Consider the following 20,690-nt stretch of genomic DNA (forward strand, 5'->3'; position numbering starts at 1 on the left):
TTTTTTTTTTTGGTTTTTCTCCGGTACCGGGAACCGAACTCACGACCTTGCACTTGCCAGGCAGGCGCTTTTGCCGCTGAGCTAAATCCCCAGCCCCTTGTTTCTTTCTAGAAGGAAGTAGTGTAGCTCTGGCCCAGCCCTGTTGGCTTCCCTGATGGGAACCTCCTTGGTCTCTAAATGTTACATTGAATATACAAGGCAAGATGTAATACAGAACATTATGACTCAACAAAAAGAAAAGAAGCTATGTTTTGGGCTCTGTAAAAGTAATAGAAAGTTTGAACAGGTCCAGTTTGAAACAATGGAATCAGAAGTATGATGGTTCTTTATGGGTTCATGTATCTCACGTTAGGTGGTCATTTATATGCTTGGGCTTTACAGTTGTATTTGTAAACTGTATCTCTATTTCTTGGGCTAATTAAATGACAAAAATTTACTTTCCTGTCTAATAGAAGCTAAGTATAAGACTGTAGGAACTAAAACCTAGCAGTCAGCTTTGTGTTATTCAGTATAACATGGGCAATAATTGTAGAAAAGTACAGAGAAAATAAGAAAGGACGGCAGAAAATACAAAGGCAATATAGAAACTACGACTTATCTATTGGGCTTAGCAGCTATCCAGAGAAATCGGTTAGGAGAATGACTCCATTGTAAAAGATGCCCATCTAGGTGCAAATACTTCTATCACAGCGATTTCCTCTTCTTGGTCGTTACGCTGCCTCTGCCGTCCTGCCTTTCTGTTAGGGCATCTTCACACTGCCCCTGACCCTCTCAGCAACACATGCTCTTCTCTGTATCCCTGTGTCATTGTCAGATCTTAAAAAGTATGCACTGTACAAATTGCAATTCCAGACTAAGAGTAGAAAGGACCCTCGTAATACCTGCTGAGTGGAAAGGTCCACATTTCAAACCATACAGACTCTCTTTAACCTCCTGTTTCATTTTATCCTGAAACTTTTCAATTCTTGGAGTACAGTTTCATATCTATGTGCAAGACATATACATTAACGCCAAGAGGATATTTATGTCATATAGTATTACAAACATGATCTGGAGGGCCCAGGTTGTAAGTTTTACTGAACTCAATTTGAAGGCCTTAAACAATTAATTCACGATGTTTACCCCATTATATCTAGTATCCAAAAGTTGACTTCATCATAAGGTGGCTATATGTTATTGTTGCAGTGTGGCACTAACCAAAAACTTCATGCGCTGATAGATTTGAAGCTCTCAGAACTCAGCCTTAAGGAGATAATGTTACATGCCCACAAAGTCATCTGTGTATTTTTTCTCTTCGAAATTTTAATTATAAATAAACTTGTGGAAGTTTTCAAACATTGTAAATCATCTATTTTTATTCTAATTTAGGAACAATTTTTTACATTCTTTGCCTGAAGAAATGAAGTCATTGATAAGACTCCAAACGATCAATCTCTCCTTTAATAGGTAAGAGACAACACACACCGTCACGCCACATGCAGGCAGTGCCTTTGGGAAGGCGGCAGAAACTCGTGTGCTAACGGAGAGGGGTACCTTCCGTGGCCACTGCGCTCAGTGGGAGGACGGTGAGGGCGAGAGAGGCCTCCGGGGCCGGCTGCTCCGTCTGTGCTCTAGGTGACCAGCCGCTCAGGGCCACTGCGGCTGCAGCGCTGTCTGGAGTCTCCCCTGCATTGCTGGGTTCGGTTTTTCACATCAGAACAGCAGAGAAAGGAAAGGGAATGTGGGAAGGGAAGAGACCACAGCTGTAAAGCTTTCCCTCAGCCCATCCTTTCCTGGTCCACGTTGCAGTTCACCTCGTGCTGAAACTGCACCGGCCTCGCCCCGGGGCTTTGTGTCAGCTGAGAGCGGGGCTCTGAGCGCCACCGGCTTCCTGGCTTCCCCGCCACCTTCAGGCTTGCCTGGCTCAGGAAACTGGGCCGCAGGAGACCGGACGGGGAAGCCTGGCCTGTCCTCAGAACCAGACTGCTTGTTGGAAGCCTCGCTCAAAGTAAATGCAGCCCTCAGGTGTGACTAGCGCACTGGCAGTGCCTGGCAAGAAGCGAAGGCCTCAGGAAGATCACCTGTGTAAGAACATTAGTAGAGAATCCCAAGCAAATGTCCTGATGCCCTGACTCCGAACGGAAAAGCATGAGAGACCTGATTCGGAGCCTTGGTTCGATTCTTACACAGTGAGCCATAATTTGTTTCTCTGTCCACTCAGCATGTATTGCAAGGTTTCCAAAATTAACCTGTTTTCCGGAAAATCTGAATGTAGGACTTAGGCTGAGTATAAGTAGAATACATTAAAGAAAGCATTATTTCATGATACGAAATTTAAGATCACCTATTTTAGGGAAAGACTTCCCTTCTGATTCCGGGTGCTCTGGTCATATATTAATAGGTTCAAAGTTCTGCCGGAAGTTCTGTATGATATCCCCGCGCTGGAGACAATTCTGATCAGTAACAATCAGGTTGGGTCTCTGAGCCCTCAGAAAATAAAGGTGATGGAAAACCTGATGACGCTGGACCTTCAGAATAACGACCTTCTACAAGTTCCACCAGAGCTTGGGAATTGTGTGAGCTTGAGGTAACTATACCATCTACTGAGTTTTTTCCATTTATTGACTATATTTGTTGAAGTGGTTTGTTTTTTCATGATCTAATCTTGGAGAAAGTTGAAGGAACCTAGTAGCCTGTTAAAAATAACAGTTAATGGAATTCAGAAGCCCAATTCTGGTTTTCAGATTTTACCAAGTATTTTTAGGTTTGTTTATGTAGTATTATATATGTATAAAAATCCTAATTATTTCTAGTAGTACTTTTCTCATTGTTACATATGTTTATAATCTGAAACTACTGCCTGAAAAATGTTAGCCAGACACATGCTTTGTACAAAGGGTTTTTGAGATCTGATCGCAGACCCTCACCATTTCAAGCCCAGCATGGTCTCTCTTTTTACATCTGCCCTCCCCTCAGTATTTACCCTGCTTTCATCAGTAATCAACTGTTACGGTTTGTGTATAGATGTCCTCTCAAAGCCCCATGCAATCACAGGGCGGGGCACGCTTCTAGAGTTTGTGATTGACTCATGGTCCAATGCTGGGATTATGGGTGTGAGTGCTACACCCGCGGGCAGCCTGCCTACAGTATAAGGAAGGGAAAGAGGCTCCTCCTCCCTTTTGCTCTCACTGCTTTTGCTGTCTTCTGCTGCCATGAACTGTTGCCCTGTGCCATGTGCCACTCTGCTTTGGAGCCAGCTGTGGAACCTCCACAAACTGTGAGCTAAATAAACCTTTCCTTCCTTGATTCTGGACATCAGATATTTTGTCTCAGCAATGAGAGAAAAGTAACCAAGACATCAGCCTACCAATCCCCTTTGTGAAAACTTGCCCCATTCTCCAAACAGAATTAGATTCTACTCTGATTTCCCATTATGTTCTTTCTGGACTTTTTTTATACCATTTTTTGGGTACTTCTTCGGAGAAGAGTTGTCCCGGTGCCTAGAACACAGTAAACACACAGTAGTGCTGTTTAAGAGAATATAAAGGAAGCTGAGATGTTTCTGGAAAGTTAGCTAAGCAGAATGTATCAGGAGAATTTATTATTGAAATCTGAATATTAATTGTTTAGTACATTTTCCTTCACTGGGTCCACAGCATCTGCTCTGCCACTCTTAGTATAGCCGATTCTCACTGTTGGCTGTAGTTCTGCCCTAGAAATTCACCGTGAACCACATGAATGCATACTGAACCGTTGTTCCACAGGCGGGTAGAGGGTTAGGTCGCTGTAAAAATTGAGCTGCATTGTCATTGGCCCATCAGTCCATCACTTTGTTTTGCGTGTGCTTCTGTATTTATTTTTCACTTGCTAACATGGAGTACATGGCCGACAGCATGAATGAAACTGCTGCATGAATGGCATGGCCACGCATGCCTGAATGAAGCTTACCTACCACGTGTATTTTCTGCGAGGCACATGTGTGCTTAGGAAAGCTACACAGCACTTCAGCACTTCACTTGGGGGCCAGCTTAAACAGTAAAATCACCAACAAAAAAGGTACAAGAGTTAGCAAAACGTGGCATTACATGTATGGCAGAAAAGACATTTGTTTCCAGTGTATGAACTGAAGCATGAAAGCAGGTCACCAATTTGTTTGACGCCGGCTGGGACCACACTGGGCAGGTAATGCAAACATTTCGCTGCTCTGTGCATGTCCACGAATGACCTCAGAAATGCCACGCATACTGATTTTGAGGTTTCCAACAAATTTAATGAGTAGGAGGATCTGCAGATATGGAGTTCAACTATAATTAACTGCTTTTTTGTAGAAATTTAAAAAATCTCTGAAAGAATTCCCAAGAAACAGATCTGAAGATATAATTTAGATCAACTGTGTAATATGGCCTGAGTCCTTTGACTTTTGTTTACATTAATTATATTATAAAGTATTAATTAAATTATAAAAATTAATGAAAAGTCTTCTAATTGAGAGTATTCGAGTAACTGTATACAGGAACAAAAGGACTAGCCCCTAAGTCTTTAGCTGAATATGTACATAGAATATCTGTGTATGTATCTGTCTATGTGTGTGTACCTGGGCCGGGGGGAGAGGGTGGCCTCACGTTACGATACGCTGATTACATTATACTCCGCAGGGTGGGTGCCGTCAGCCTGCTCATTCTGTCCAGTCCTATTTGTTCACTTGGTATATGGCCAGTGTAAGGTCGAGGCCAGGTAGACCGGTGGTTCATCTCTCAGTTCCACCACTCAGCGGCTGTTTGATGTTGGTCACGGCCATCTTGCCTCTTTAAATGTGTGTTTTCCCATCGGTGAATCGGGAATGTTAGTGGTGCCTACGTCATGGATGGTCAGGACAGTTGAGACAGTAACAGAAGCTTAGTGCAGTACCTTTCACATAATAATTACTCAGTTAATAGCATTTGGGTGATCACTGTACTTGTAATTCCAACTGTTTAAATGCTCAGATTTGAAAAGCGACAAATAAAAAATACAGATTTTATTTATAAAATTGCCAAGAAAATTTATTTTCGTGAAAAAATCTCAATAGTGAAAAATATCTTTTTTTACAGTTCTCAGTTTCTCTTTCGTTTTAGAACATTGCTGCTTGATGGAAACCCATTCCGCGTCCCTCGAGCAGCCATACTGACGAAGGGAACAGCTGCGATCCTGGAATACCTGAGGGACCGAATTCCCGCTTAGACTGAGATACGTCTAGCCTCGGTCAGGTTAGCGCTTAGAGGGTGCATTGTTTTGTTCCAGTACCGTCCTAGAAGCGATGGCCATCGCCGGTCCTGCAGTCCCCAGGGTCACCTGGCATCGGAACTGGCCTGGGCTGTCCTCACTGCCGCTAGTCGTTTCACAGTTACTTACCATTTCTCTGAGCGCTGCTGTGTCTGGACAGTGCCGACACCCACGCGGAGTCACGAAGTGTTCTCCCAGGGCTTCTCCTGCTCGTTTTCCTTCCCTTAGCGTCATACACACTTTCCTCAAGAGTAAAGCTTTGCTCAATATGATTTAACATTTTATAATAAGACGTTTTTGTATAACTGGATTTTTTCCCCTTGTTTTCTTTTTGTATTCTATTTACTGTGACCAATTGTCTTGGATATGACTAGCCAATTTATACCTTTCATTAGATATAAAATAAAAATCAGATTTATTGAATATTGTTCTTTGACATTTTAAAGAATAAGACTTTTGTTACCCATGGTAAGATTTTTATGATGTATCCGGTCTCAGTAGAAGTTTTCAATTAACATTGCCTGGTTTTTATTTTAACCTAGTTGACATGTTTCTTTTCTAGGGACAGAAATAGGTCTTTTCTCTATCTTAGAAAATCATTTCATCAAGGTCGCTGATTTCACAGAAGTGCTTCTCAAGATGTAGCAGTTGAAGGAAAAATGAAAGTATTACTGTGACTGCTGCCAAAGGTGTAGTTATCAGAGGAAAAGGGAGCGTCCTGTTGTGACTGCTGCCGCAGAAGCAGTGGTACTTCCGCTTTTCCTCAGAAACTCCGCTAACACTTGACGGTTTGTTTTAAATAATGTCTTCATGTTTTCACATGGTGGTGCAACACTTTTGCCTTCATGAGAAGTAGAGGTTAGATCTGCGCATTTCCCCCTCAGTCAGAGCTTCAGCATTTAAATGTCTTTGTCCCTTGATAAAGAAAAATATTGAAGACCTTCCTTTATGAATTCTACAGAAAACTATAACACATAGCATTTAGCAACCTTAACGTGTGTTTTGTTTTAGTACTTATTGGACAAGTATTTGCATACTTCATGAGCCTGTGGGTGTGTTTTGATGCAACCTTGTGTATCATTTTCATTTCCAGCACTTTAATCTTAAAATTTGTTTGCTGTGCTGAGAAGACCAACAGCCATGCAATAATTTTCTAAAAGGGAATTTAACATGGATAAACTTGATTTAATAAAAGGCAAATATAACCAGTTCTGTTTACACTGAAATTATCAGGAGTAGGTCAGTCTGTCATTGTGACACCTACAGCTTGTCCCAAGTACCCAATTCAGTAGCGTGTGTATCAGTAGATAGATGTGATTTAGATAGCTATGGGGTGACTGACGCATGTTTAAATTATGAAAAACATCATTGCTAATGAAGATGGATACTACATGTTGATAATAAAAAACATTTTTCAAACATCAATCAGTGTTTGTTTTGTGTTGAAAGAAACATGCTCTTTTTATGTTACAACTCTAATAGTAAACAAGACACTTTACAATAAGGTGACATTTTATTATTTATACAATAAAGAGACTTTTATGTTATTCAAAACACTTTTTTTAAATACTGAAAAAGTTGAGTACACCAAAGCCGAAAATGGCTCTGCTATACGCTGCACAGCATTAGTTTAGTCCCTGTGTTTTGTATCTGTACAGAAAGCATCTTCAAAATGCATTCTGATCACATTGTACACCTTTACCGATTAGTGTCAGCACGGAAAATGAAACTGGCGAATACAGCTTGCATTTGCAAATTAACTGACAAAGTAATTAATTTCACTGATTCTGTAAATTTAAAATATAGATTCATAGGACTTCTTTGCACATAAAATGAAGCGGCTTTCAAGGTCATTATGGTCTCATACTGCAAAAAAACCGTTAAGTACATTCACCATCTATGTTAATAAAGTAGTAAATATGTCTTCATTCAGTTTTATTTACATCAATATGTAGTTCAACTAAAAAGTACTGTTAATCATGATACAGTAGTCTTTTTAACACATACAAAAATGACAGTATTTTATATATAATTTTAAGCTCAAAATCACAATTATCTCAAAATATTAATTACAATACAGCCATTTCAATTAAACATGTCATGGTTTGATTTTTTTTTATAAAATGGTAAAACATTTTTTATTAAAGTAAGCAATTTATTTGGAATTGGCTAGAGTACACCCAAGTAGAAAATCTTAAACGTTAAGAGGTGTTTCCTGCCCCCTCCCGCCCGAATTTGTATACCGCCACCTAGGCTAGCAAAGAGACAGAAAAGGCCCCAATTTATAAAGATTAAGCCTCTTTTGCTATGCTGCTGTGGCTTTTTTTTTTTTTCCATAAAAGCTTTACAAGGGGAGTCTCAGTAAACTATGCTGTGGAATGCATGCATTAATATACAGTATGTCTATGTAAAATGTCGGTGTTTACTAATGCACATTAAAATGTTCACAGAGACCGCAAAAGAAGTCATAAATAAAGAAGCACCTTATCTGCCAATCACATATTGTAAATTTGAAAACTACTTGATAGTAGAATGGAATTTCTTTGAAATCAGATTCCCAATTGCAGATCTTTCTCTGACTACAGCTCTGGTTACTTGGCCTTAAGATGTCGCTGTTGTGCTGCACATATGGTAGTGAAGTTAGATGCGAAAGAATATGGATCCGAGATGGTCTTCATTTGACTAAAATAATGACTCAAGTTGCATCACTGATCAGGAATTTTTCATAAACTTACAGGAGAGTGAAATATTTCACTGACAACTGTATGATCTCAAATGGAAAATCTGGCATGTAAAAAAAAATTTATATGGGAGGAATTAGAAATTTATAGAATGCTCCAAAAAAATAAATAAATAATCAGTAATTAACTAGATAATGAAAAAATTTTCATAGATACTTAAAACCTAAAAGCATTACGTGTTATCTTTTCATTTTAAATTCTTAGCAAACAGAAAACCATCACTATCTTCAGAAAACTATCACTATCTTCCTTTACAATCATTTCTGCTTAATATTTCTTCTCTAGGTAGAATAAGACCGTAGTTCATCTTAGGGTTCACTTATGCACAGCTGGGTGGGGAGTGCACTTGAGTGGGTTGCAAAGTGGGAAAAATTAAAGCATAACACTCATACTTGCACTAAACTACAGTAAGCTTGCAAAACCCTTACTTGTACAAAGTCATTTGTAATGGTCTTTGAAATTCACAAGCCAGTAGATTTACCCCTGATTTTCCACTACCTTGGGAGAACTCCTCTGTAGGCAATGGCACCATCCTGAAGCCTCTGTTTGTCCCTTCTGTACAGGAGCACACCAAAAAACCTGATTGGCTCTTCAGAGAAAAACTACATAGTTTATCACTTATCTTTCTGTTCCAAACAAAAAACAGTAAGGCTTTCATTTTCAAGAAGGAAAATTCAGTCAAAGGAAAATGCCTAATTGTCAAAGAGCAGAAGTATTAAACATTTATTGCATTCCACTGACACTAGGTGTCATCAAAGCTAAAAGATTTATGAAAAGGAAAACTGAACATACACTTTGTTCTGTCTGACCTGAACCAGATGCCTTTCCCACATTTCCAGACCAGCGAGAGTCCTCTGAGTAGAAACACTACAAATATTTAAAATAAATATATTTCAACAGTACATCCTGAAAAGAAGTTACTTTTCTAGCCAATATGGGAACGGCTTTATACTCTGTGTGCCTGAGAGTTTCATCTTGGTTTTCCTATGGACTTCACAAAAATAATCTAAGACTTCCCAGCTAAATAAGAGAGAATCTTCAGTCCAGGCCTGGGGAAGTCTAGGAGGTGTAGAGAGATATACAAGGAAATACAATGTGATTTATTCAGTCCACTTGTCAAATGCTTTCCTTAATTTAGCTATCATAAAGGTCAGCTGACCTGCACATTGGCATTGCTTAACTTCAGTTACTTCAGCTGTGCAAACAAAGAAAAACCTTCCTATGTATGCGTGTCTACAAGTAGACACAGAACCTGAGTCACAATAAAAGTTTGTAATATAAGAAAACTTTTCTTAATGTAGGAAAATAACCTCTAAAGAGCCAAAAAATACCTTTGTACAATATAAGCAGCTAACTTTAAAACTTCAGTGTGCTTAAGTATCAGCAAAAAAGGGATAATTTACATGTGATCATTTTCTCAACTATAGTGAACCACATTTTATATCTAACGTCTATATTCATTCCCCTGAATTCATCAACTTTTCTAAAAACAAAAACCATAAAAAGGAAACTATACACACATTCAAATAAGTCCTGTTTAATTTCTGAAGAACAGTTCCTATTATTTTTTTCTGACTATTGAGGACAGAGGAGTTCGGGGTTTCTAGTGCCAACCTACAGTGGAGCTCTAAAGTTTAAAACAAGTAAGCTGCATAATCGGTTAGTAAGCGAAATAGTATTTGTGGAAACATTTTGCAGACCCAGTCGGGCCAAAGTCTGCCTGAACTAGTCTTGTATTTAGGCTCCTGATCTTCAAACTGTTAACTCTTCAGAATCCCCTTTTTCTCCATACTCTAGTTCCCTACCTTTCAGGAAAAGGCTTCTTCCTGCCTTCTTAAACACTCAATTGTTCCAGCAGGAGCACCTCTGCATGCAGCCACCACTTACGGTACCCGCACCTACACCTTTTGTTTTGAGTTTCTTCTCCTCAGGAGCTCAGTACTCCAGAACGATGCCTTGGCTTCCCTTTCTGTGTCATGTACTCTTCAGGAGAAAAGCTGCTTAACTATCCTCACTCTCTTGTCATTAGACACCACTTTAAGGCTCAGTGTAGGACATACTTATTCCCTGGGCTAGCTTTCAGATGCACACTGATGATATTTCACAGAAAAGTGAGGGCAAGTTGGTTTTCCCTGCTGCCCCCAGTGGATTCCATTAGTTACGAGTTTATGTCAGTCGGTCACCATCACCCTGGGTGGAGGAAAGCCATCTGGACCAGAAGGTTCACTCTGGCCAGGAGGGCTGTGAATACTGGCACGAGTAGCCGAAGGGTTCTGGGCAGTAGCCTCCAGCGCTGTCTGTCCTCCCTGGCCAGTGAGCCTGGTTCGGAGACAGGCTTCAAGGTGCACGCCAGAGGATAAGGGATTTTTGGCATTAGCAGGGAACTGGGATCTCTTCCTGCCTTCTTATATGACACTTGCCTGAGAAGTATTTTGCATTGTGCAGAAGGCTAAAAGCAGAGTCACACCGTTCTCTGCCAACAGACTTGTTGCCATGGGAACCAGTGCAGAACAATGAAACTACGACACGAAGCGAAGAATTAAATGTGGGGAAAAAGAACTGCTAGGGAGTTGGTTTCCACATGGCAACTTGGGCATTTGGGATTTAAAGAAAGAGGCAGTTCTGCATGTGGCCCGATCAGTGAAAATGAGCAAACTGCCTGGCTACAGGGAATGCAGGGAGACCGCAGTGCGGAGGCTGCAGCCTGGGTAACGGGAACTCTGGGTAATCCAGTTCCATCCCTGATAAAGTTAAGCTCTTCAGCCCAAATGTTCAATCAACTGCATGATCACACATGCGCCTCGGAAAGCACCTCTGTGCTCAGCTTCCTAAACAGAAGCAACCTGCTGCGACAGTTCCCTTCCAACCGTCCAGCGCCAGCATAGTTACCTGACAGGATTATTGCACACCTCGCCTAGTATTGCTTGAATCATCTTTTCAAATACTCAAAAACAAAGATCGACAAAAACAAACCCCACAGCTTGCAAATGTACAGCTCCCCTCCCCCAACAAGATAAGCTATTACAAGGAACCTAAAATTTGCTTCTTAAGGAAACGATTCTTTCCCTCCATTTGATACAAGTCCTCCCTGTGTTCCGGACTTGATAATAAACTGATGAAAGCAGACTCTAGGACTCCAGGAGAATCTTCAACGCGGATTTCAGTTTCAGCCTAATCTGAGAAAAGCAGACCTGCGTGTTATACTTTCAGAGCCTCCATGAAAACTGGACCTGGCTTGTCTTCTAAGCTTCCCAAAAGGTTATTTCCTGAAATACTGCAATTATTCCTGGGGCTGCAGCCTGGGCTTGTACTGAAATGCAATTACCGTCAGGAGCTGGGGAAAGGTCACACCGCTGATGACTTGATTCCACCCTTCCCAGAGAGCTAAGCTTTGAACAGTAGTAAAACCCTTCACCTTAACCCTTCCTTCTTCCCTCAAACACATCCAGAGAAGAAACTAGAAACACCACGTCCACCTGGACAACAGGGAGGGATGCAGGTAGGAAGCAAGACGCTTTTTTTAGTAAGTACACTGAACGTAGATTTTGCTAGAAACACTTTCTCACTAACGCTTCCTCTAGTGACCTGCTGACCTGTGAGAGCTCCTTACTGAAGCTTTTCCCAACCTTCACATCTTCAAATAGCAAAAGCCTGTTCATTTCTCATCTTCCAGGAGTACTTTCAGAATTCCCAAATCCAATAAAATACCTGTATTCTCTCCCACTTGCGAATTGGAAGCACACTCCATAATACACACAGGGCCTGACACACGGGTGGGAGGACAGTGGTCTCGCTGATGTGAGCCAATTTCATATGTCAACATTCCAGTGAATTTCAGGAGTGGGGCCTTCCATGCTTGGTTGTGGGGATACTAAACAGCCCTGTTTCTTTACTAAGAACAGGGAAGTAGATTGCTTTCTGAGCAATAAAACAATGGTATCTTCACAAGCAGCTATGGCTTTGAATTTGTCAAGATAAGGAGTTGACTGCGGCTTTTCATTTCTATACAGTCTCTAAAATCTGCGGATGCCCGGGGGGGACTAGATGGTCAGCAACTAAAGAAGGATTAGCTTTTGCTGTGATGGTTTCCATCGCACCATAGCTCATACCTTGGGCAAACCCGAGTTCCTCCAGGAAAGGGGAGGTCTGTCACCTGACATCCGACCATATTTATTCATTCCTCAGACAAGAATTTAAACCTTAGCAACAAATCTTGTAAGGTATTGAAAATTAAGATTCTGTTCCTTTGGTTTTTAAACAAGTTGATTTAACCTTTCAACTCTATGAGGTTAAACAAGGGATTCTGCTCTGTGTCATGCACCTTAAAATGTCAGAGACAAAATGCCTAGGTTTTTTCTAGTTTATCATGCAGCTCAGAATTTAGCTCACAAAAGGACTGACCTCCTTGATATTAGGATTGGATTTTCACTGTCATAGATATTTGGAAATTAGAGATTTGGAGTCATTAGGGGCACAATGACGTGGTATGGCCGACACTGTGCTATACGGAACTGACTTTTAAACCCACTGGATTTCCATATCGGTCACTAAACATACATAGAGATATAGGGCTTTTGTTTCAATACATTTTCACCTGGGTATCCAGCAATATCCCCAAAGTGATATTTGAAGGTCAAGAGCCTTTGACTAAGTATTTTCAAAGCACAATCTTATTTTCAGTTGTAAGCATGCTACATAAGCCATTGCATGTCTTTGATAAATTCATATTTTCTAAGTTAAGCAAAATCAGGGTCAAGGATATAGCTCAGCAGCACAAGCACCTGCCTGGCAAGCACAAGGTCCTGAGTTTGATTCCAGGTACCAAAAAAAAAAAAAGTCCAGACCAATGTTTGCACCTGTCTTTGTCACATAGCTGCTGTTCTACCTTTTGACTAATCCTAAAGGGTTAGGGTGCTAATCCTGCTAATTCTAACATGAGTAAAACACTTTGATTTTTAACCTTACAGAGCAAACAAAAACTTGTATTTTGTTGGATATAAAACAATTTCTACTATTCAACTTGCCAATGTAATATCTGAGGGGGGTCTTCCCTTGGAAGAACTTGTGGGAATTTAGAAAACTATTACTTCTTAGCACCTAGAAATGTTGCTGGACAGATGATGTTGTGAGTTCCAGGTACCCCTAGAGAAGGGTCCCATGGGACCAGCCTCGCTGGGTTTCCCACTGGCCACTGAAGAGGCATACGTGGACGTGGCATCTGTCTGCTTCATTCTAGGTGCTCTGTAGTTTATTTCCCAGAAAACTTTACTAGAAGTGCTGTTCAAGTCGCATTTCTTTCGGAAGTGTACATGTCCTATACTGTCCTCACACACAGGGCCCCCTTCCTAAGAGTGGGCATGTTTGCTGACAGGCTGCAGAGTGTAGCCTGTCTCTATGTTTAGGTTCGTGGGAAGTGTTTAGAACATACATGTCCATGAGAAGTGTGTACATTTTTTATTTGGTGTTTGAAACGTAAATGATTGTTTTAATGAAAACATTTCAAGGGACACTAAAGGTTACTCTTTTCTTCCCTCGGATGAATTCCTTCTGTTAGAGCAGTAGGACTTTAATATTAAGCCTTAAGATGCCTGCTGCCCTCTGACTTTGACCCCAAAGGGACGCTTCCTCAGAGAGACAAAGTCAAAGGAAAGTGAAAAGCTAGAGGTCAGCCAGCCTCTATCACCCAACACTTGGACTCTTTGGAAAAAAATTTTATCTATCTATCTATCGATCTATCTATCTATGTATTTATCATCTGTCTACCTCAATCATCTATCTACCCTCTATCTATTTATGTTCTATCATGCCTATCTATCTATCATCATCTGTCTACAATCTATCTATCTATCTATCTATCTATCTACCTACCTACCTACCTACCTACCATCTAGCTATCTATCATCGATCTCCCTCCAGGACCTGCCTTCATAAGGAATTGAAAAATGTTCCTTATCCACATCATAAAACAACAGAGCTGAGAAAAGGCGTTTGCCATTTTATGAGACCTCAAGAGAAAGTGCCAACACCCTGTTCTCTGTTCTTTGCTTGTACTTTGTATCTACACAGTGGCATTTATTGGACTTTTTATGTGTCTCTCCCCATGCGAGTGTGTTTCTTGAGGGTAGGGACCATGGCTTATTTACATTGTTATCTCCCACTGGTCTCAGAACTTGGAACAAAATCCTTTGCTCATAAACATTTGATGATTAAATTGAATGGGCAATAAGAAAAAGATGGTTGTTTAAATCATGATTTTTTTTTTTTTTTAAACAAAGTGGTTTTTTTAAACACAAAGTCTCCAGGGCAAACCTCAGGGTGGCCTGGAGCCACATCAGGAGAAAACTGCTTCTCCACCTCTGGGGCTTGGAGTGTGTGAGAGAGCTCCAGGCGGTGACTCCCGCCGGCAGCACCAATCAGACACCTCCCTGGCTCCGTCTGTTCAAACCCGCAGCCCTGCATGAATTCTCTATGTATCAAGGTGTAGGTGAACGTGCTCGGGATATTTATGGAAAGATTTTTTTTAGAAAGACAGAGTCCCTTACCTTAAGAGGATTATGATGCGCTAGGGCCCTAGGCCACAAGGATAGGAACTGCTGCTTTTAAGAAATATATGGAAATGGTGGGGGGGAAGAGCACAACACCCATGGCTGGGTAGAAGACAGCAGAGTGATGTCCTGCCAGAGACTCTGTCTTGATCATAAGGCGATGGAGTGACCTATAAAGTACTAAAATCCTTCTTGCTGACAGAATGCCCCCGTGAGTATGGCTGAAGATCTACGCTCAAAAACTTTCTCTCAAAGAAGGCTGGTTTTACATAAACCATGTCCAGTGAAGACACGTGTTTGTTACACGTGGGGAACAGTTTGCAGAATGACAACGCAGAGGAAACAACCAAAGTGAAGTTCGGCTTGTGATGATCGCTCCCTTCTCGGGGAGGGGCAGGGCTGGCCAGTCGGCCTCCCGGGCGGGCGGGCAGGAGGAGGGGCGGGAGGCGGCAGAGGGCTCCAGCGTTTCCTCCTTTCTTCCCTTCCCTCAGCCGCCGAGGGTCCGCTCCAACTCGGTCTAAGGGATTCTCATCCGCCCTGCATAAAGCCAGAGCCTCCCTACCTCTTCACACCGTGGCGCGGGAGGAAAACCGCCTGGTGGGTCATCGTTATGCCGTACGGATGGGAGGGAGGAAGGAGCGCAAGAGGCCGCAAGCCCCAGGCTCGCAGAGAATCGGCGTCTCCGCGCACAGGCTTCTGATCTAGCAACGGCGCCCAGAAACAAAAAGCTCAGATCAGCCAGGGTGGATGAAGATAAAAACTGTAGCTGTGGATACCAAAAATCTAGAGGTACTGCGGTAGGAGCAGAAAGAGACGAAAAAGCAGAAGCAGTCTAGGATACAGGGGTAGGAACATTCGAGCGGATTTCTCATCATTCTCGGTAAAAATCTTCTCAGTTTTCATTGTCTACAGTAATCTATCATCAGAAGCCGAGGGAAGTCTAGAAAGGATGAAAACGACGCTGAAACAGAAAACAGGACAGAAAACACCAAACGCTGCGTCCAACAGCATACAGGCCGGGGCGCGTGCTGCGCGTGCTTTAGTGTCCCTGGCAGTGTCCTGCCCAAGTGAAATGTGCTCGGGGGGCACCTCCCTTCTGGGAAAAGAAAGGAAGCGAGTGTGCTGAGCCAGCGAGCGGAGGCGCCCCACAAGGGGCGGGCGGGCTGCAGGCCCCCCATTTAGAAAGCAGGGGAGAAGGTCGGGCGGACCTCGCTAAGAAGCAGCGCCTTGGTGAGCCTGGGCCTGCAAGGAAGCGCTGTCCTCTGGGGGAGACCGAGCGAGAAGACTTCAACCGTTCCACAGAAGCTTCGGGGAGGGGGGGGTAGCCTTTCTTTTCCCTCTATGCTTGCTGTCAGAGGCAAGAAGAAAGAAAAGATTAAATGGCAGGCAGAGAAGCTCCATGAGCCCATAAATTAGTAGGGCTTTGACGGAGTTGGCTAAGGAGGAGCCCGGATGAAGGTGCTGCCCGAGCCGTCAGGGTGACGCTAACTAGCTCAGCAGAAGGGAGCAAAGACGTTTGGCTTCTGTAGCCGCAATCCAGCCGTCAGAGGCCCCCGAACTCCAAGCGGCAAAGAACCAAAGTAGCTTGGGGCCGCGTGTCACCGAGGCTGGCTGGGCTTCGCGCCTTCCACACCCCGACTCTGCGATGAAAAAGACAGAGGCCAGGGGAGACCGTCCCCTCCTGGAACCTGATGTTCACTTTCCAAGATGCTTTCTGAGATACGTTCCTCGTTCGGCTCATAATAAGATAAAATCTGATGATAGCATTATGCTGATTACTGGTACACATAGATAAAATGAAAAATGAGGCGTTGATAGCAGCTGTCTACTTACTGCCAGACGCCAGCGGGAAGTAACGCTTCGCGCAGATTCAGACGGAGCGGTTTATAGAATTAGAGAAAGAAGGTGATGCTAGGCAAATTTAGATCCTCCTGTTCAAGCTTTTGAGTGAGCATCTAAATAATAAAACTTGAGCGGTTTGTGGGACGTGTATTCCCACACACTAGAGTGAGCTCAGGGGGTCGGACTGGGCTTAGAATAAGGAGAGGTCAGCACAAAATATTTGGAAAACCCAACGCAGTTAGGGAATAATTATTAAACTGGTAGATGTAATCATTAAAACGAGCGATTGTTGAAACCACTGAAAAAAAGTCCAAAGCTTGCACACACACACACACACACACACACACACACACATATATGTAATTTTGAGACAGGATCTGGCGGTGTAGCGCAGGCGGACTTTGAACTCATGGCACTTCTCCTGCCTCAGCTTCTCAAGTGCTGGGATTGCAGATGTGCACCACTACATCCAGGTTTAAAAGCTCTTATATTTTTCATATATTGTTTAGAGCCCAGTTTAAAATTCATTCTTTAGAATATGGAAAGGGGAGCTCCTAACAATTACATTAGTGTAACAGGCTTAAAATCTACTGAGTTTGTGGTTGTCAAGGTCCAGTGACAAAAAGCTAGATATTACATCTCCATCTAGTGGTGCTTTCTTTAACTGCAGGCACATTCCTTTAAAAAGTGCAGGGATGCGCTCGGCTCTGTGGGAGTAGTACAGCGTCAGGCTTAAATCCAGTAATTTAAACTGAGGGTTTTACTGGAGTGAAATACCATTCGTTGCTTTATCCAGGTGGGTTACAGAGAGAAGCGGGAGGCCTTTCTCCCAAGGAATTTTTTTCAAGAGAAAAAAATAAGTTTCAAAACAGGCTGTAGGAGAGTAAAAATAATGAATACATTGTGTACTGTTACATTCATAATAGTTGTTCAGAATACAAGATGTAGGCATGAGATGCCCCCAAGGAATTTGGAAATGGCATTAACTCTTTCCTGGAGGGAGACAGGTGGGACCCTGTCTGGGTCCTTTGATGACTTAGGCTACAGGGAGACTTCTCATCTCGTCCCAGGGCGCTTACCTAGGTCTGCACTGTTTGATATCGGTCTGTATTCCAGGGAAGTGCTCCGATAAATTTTTAAGACATGCCTTACAGTGGAAATGACTTTAAACAAATGACCATGACATCACACAAATAGCTTCCAGAAAGGCACAGCCGTCACACAGAATGGATTTCTCCTATCTGCCCTAGGTTTCACTTCGAGGTCTTCTCCTGACATCTGGAACATTGAGAAAGCGGCCAGACCACGAAGAAGTGAAAGAGCCCTCTCTGGGCCAGGAGAGGGCCCCGGGCTGGCTGGGAAGGGGCTGGAGCCCAACTCCACCCTCCCCTCGCTCTCCCTCCCTAGAAATTTAACCTCTCCGTTTCATCCCGCCTCGCCTTTTGTATCCTTCCACATTATTCCAAAGTGCCCTCTTCCCATTCCAGAGCCTCTTATTGTAAAAGACTCCCCACCAGCTGCCCCAGCATCCCTGTCTCGGTACCCAACCCTGCGTTCTTCTCCTGACTCTGCGATGCCGACTGGAGTGCAAAGTGGCCTTTCAGGGCTCATGCTGTCAATTTCTCACCCTTCCAGGTCCACTCATGACCTCCAAAGCTTTCTAAAGCGAAAGCTCCACGAAGAGAAGACTGAATTAGCCAAGCCAGAGAGCTGGGAAGTTCCCCTTATACAAAGAACTTAAAAGCAGAGGGCGGGATGGGAGAAAGCGGTACTTGTCCTCCAAGTGCGGGTGAGGAAAAGTCCCTCTGTTCTGGAATCCATCTGTTAGGAAACTCGGGGAGAAAAACATGGCAAGTATTTCTGAGAGATAGTTAAGACAGAAATGTTTTATGTTGCAAGAAAGTCACGCTCCCACCAGGTAAAAAAGGGACTGCGGTTAGGAGGCCAGCTGTGGAAGTTCACCCCACTTAGACATCATCGTTCCATCCAGGGGCTGGGATCCGCGTTTTTTGTCCCCCCAAGGAGGAATGTGATGAAGCCAGTGGTCATGGCAGGCTAAACGGAACACTCCCTTTCTCCTTCACGACCAGCAGGCCTGATTCTGAGCCCTGTGAAAGTTTGGGGAGGGGAATGCGATTTTATCAAGGTAAACTTGATTTTTTTGTAGTCTAGCTGGATTGCCAATTATACAGTTGTACTAATTCTTTGTGTGTGCGCGCTGAGGCTTGAACCCAGGGTCCTGCAGGCGTTACCAAACTGTCTACACTGTCACCCGGGACTATGGCTGAAGGCTGATGAGCAGCCTCTTCTTTCTTCTGTCCCACCAGCAGCATGAGCATTAGCTAAACTCCAGAGCATGCAGGGCTGAGAACCCCATTCTCTGAACTACCCTACCCCTAGTTCTTTCATGATCCCCCCACTCTTCCTCATCTCCAAAGTGTAAAAACAGCCCGGGTCAGCTCATCAACCACATTGCAAGGTTGCAATGGACAGGTGGAAGAATTTTTTAAAAGAGTCCAAAGGCAGACTCAGCCATGTCCTGTCCCCCTGTTAGCCCAAGATCCCGTTACCACGCAGCTCTGGGACCTCAGCAAAATGACAGGAGAGGACCTGAGGATCCCTTTGATGCCAGAACCGCGGCTCTGAGTTCAGCCTCACGCACTCATTTCTCCCGGACAGTTTCCTGACAGCTTTATGTGCAACTTCTTCCCAGAAGAGAGATAAAAGCTAAATAAATCAAGAGTCTAAATACGGTATGCAGAAGCCATGTCTTAAATGTTTTGGACAGCGTTGAGGTCTTTAGAACCCATAAAAGGGAAATTAAACATAACCACCAAAATGGCACAAAAGGCCTAAAAGCTTTTAGAATAAAAGGTCTGCAAGAGGAAGAAAATCAAGTTAAGATGATTTTTTAAAACAGCACTGAGAGGATAAAAGGTTGGTGGTTAACGACGTGCAAGCTGAACACCAACTTCCTGTTTCTTTCGATATTTATGAAGCGCATTTAAGGCCCTGGCCTGTCATCGGTTTCTCAAATATTTACAGAGCACGTGCCATGCTCCTGACACTAGGGAATGCAGGGCACAGGGCAGAAGCAGATGTGTCAAGCAGAACCCGCTGTTCAAGGCTCCTTTCTGCTAAGGATTGTCTGATCCTCTTTCTCTCTCTCTCTCTCTCTCTCTCTCTCTCTCTCTCTCTCTCTCTCTCTCTCTCTCTCTCTCTCTCTCTCTCTCTCTCTCGGAGCATACAGTTGATAGGGACAGAAAAGCAAGTACTAAGGAGCTGGGATCTTAGCAGAGTGCGAGGATACCGCAGAATGTACAAGATCCTACAGCCCGCAGAGAAGTTTTCTCCTGCCGGGGTTAGGGACGGTTCTGCGGTTACGGTGCTGTTGAAGCTGCACCTAGACGCCTGCGTGTGGTTTTGATACCTTAGACAGGGCTTGGGCGCCGGCTGCAGGAACACAGTGGCTACCCAGGGAAGACACCGTCAAAGGGCGAAGAAAAACAAACATCCTTAGATTCAAAAGCTGACAGCTCCCTTGGAAGAGTAAGCGGCTGATGATGTGGATATGAGCGACCCGGCCTCTTAGAAGCAGTGTTTTCATGGGCTCGACTGACCAGCATGCAGGGAGAAAAAAAAAATGTTTTTGACTGAAAGAAGTAAACGCGAACAGCAGCCAGCTGCTTTGCTGAATTGCATTTCTGAGTGGCTTTTAACTCTGGGCCGCAGGGACTGCAGTGTTCCTGATGGCCTGCAGGAGGCGCTAGTCACAGGAGGGAGCTTTGGTGACCTCCCACCATGTGGAGAGATTTTTTTCAATGAGAAACCTCGTGTCTGTTCGAGTGTTGATTTTTATCGTCTTCTCTCCTCCGCTCAGGGGTTGATAGACCCAGGGCTGGACCGGACCGAAGATGCCATGCCCTTTCCTCTTCACAAACTGACAAACCCATGGCCCCTCTTCCAGAGACTCAAGGAATTCTGCTTTGTGATGACCTCACCCCTCAAGGCACTCACTCTGGAGCGGCTAGGTTTCGCAGTGCTTCCCTCACAATGCCAAGCCTCTAAACGACCTCCCAGGGGCCACCTGGATCACCATGTTCAAACCCCAAAGCTGTGACAAGTTAAGGATGCTGTTTCCTTTTGCCTTTGGATGGGTTCAGGACAGGAACAAAGGGACTCACCACACTGTCTCGTACTGTCTGGAACTTCTGTCTCCACTTGACTGTGAGATTCTGTGTGTGGGAGACTACATTTTATTCTCAGTGCCTGGTGTGTAGTTGGTGCTCAACAAATATTTTATTGGAATATTTATAATCAC

General features: G+C 43.4%; 1 protein-coding gene across 4 annotated transcripts in view; it reads left to right on the forward strand.

Annotated features, from left to right (window-relative positions):
- Lrrc40 (leucine rich repeat containing 40) overlaps nt 1–6,666 on the forward strand; it is a 43,385-nt gene extending 36,719 nt beyond the window's left edge. For all 4 annotated transcript variants that reach the window (XM_005385259.2, XM_013514398.1, XM_013514399.1 and 1 more), the window contains 3 exons: nt 1,369–1,446; nt 2,381–2,566; nt 5,094–6,666. In XM_005385259.2, the coding sequence (XP_005385316.1) occupies nt 1,369–1,446; nt 2,381–2,566; nt 5,094–5,199 (370 nt within the window). In that variant the 3' untranslated portion in view covers nt 5,200–6,666. The remainder of the gene's footprint in view (nt 1–1,368; nt 1,447–2,380; nt 2,567–5,093) is intronic.
- The last annotated feature ends 14,024 nt before the right edge of the window (nt 6,667–20,690 follow it).

The sequence above is a fragment of the Chinchilla lanigera genome, unplaced genomic scaffold, assembly GCF_000276665.1.
Source record: "Chinchilla lanigera isolate Chin_1 unplaced genomic scaffold, ChiLan1.0 scaffold00022, whole genome shotgun sequence".
Lineage (NCBI taxonomy): Eukaryota > Metazoa > Chordata > Mammalia > Rodentia > Chinchillidae > Chinchilla > Chinchilla lanigera.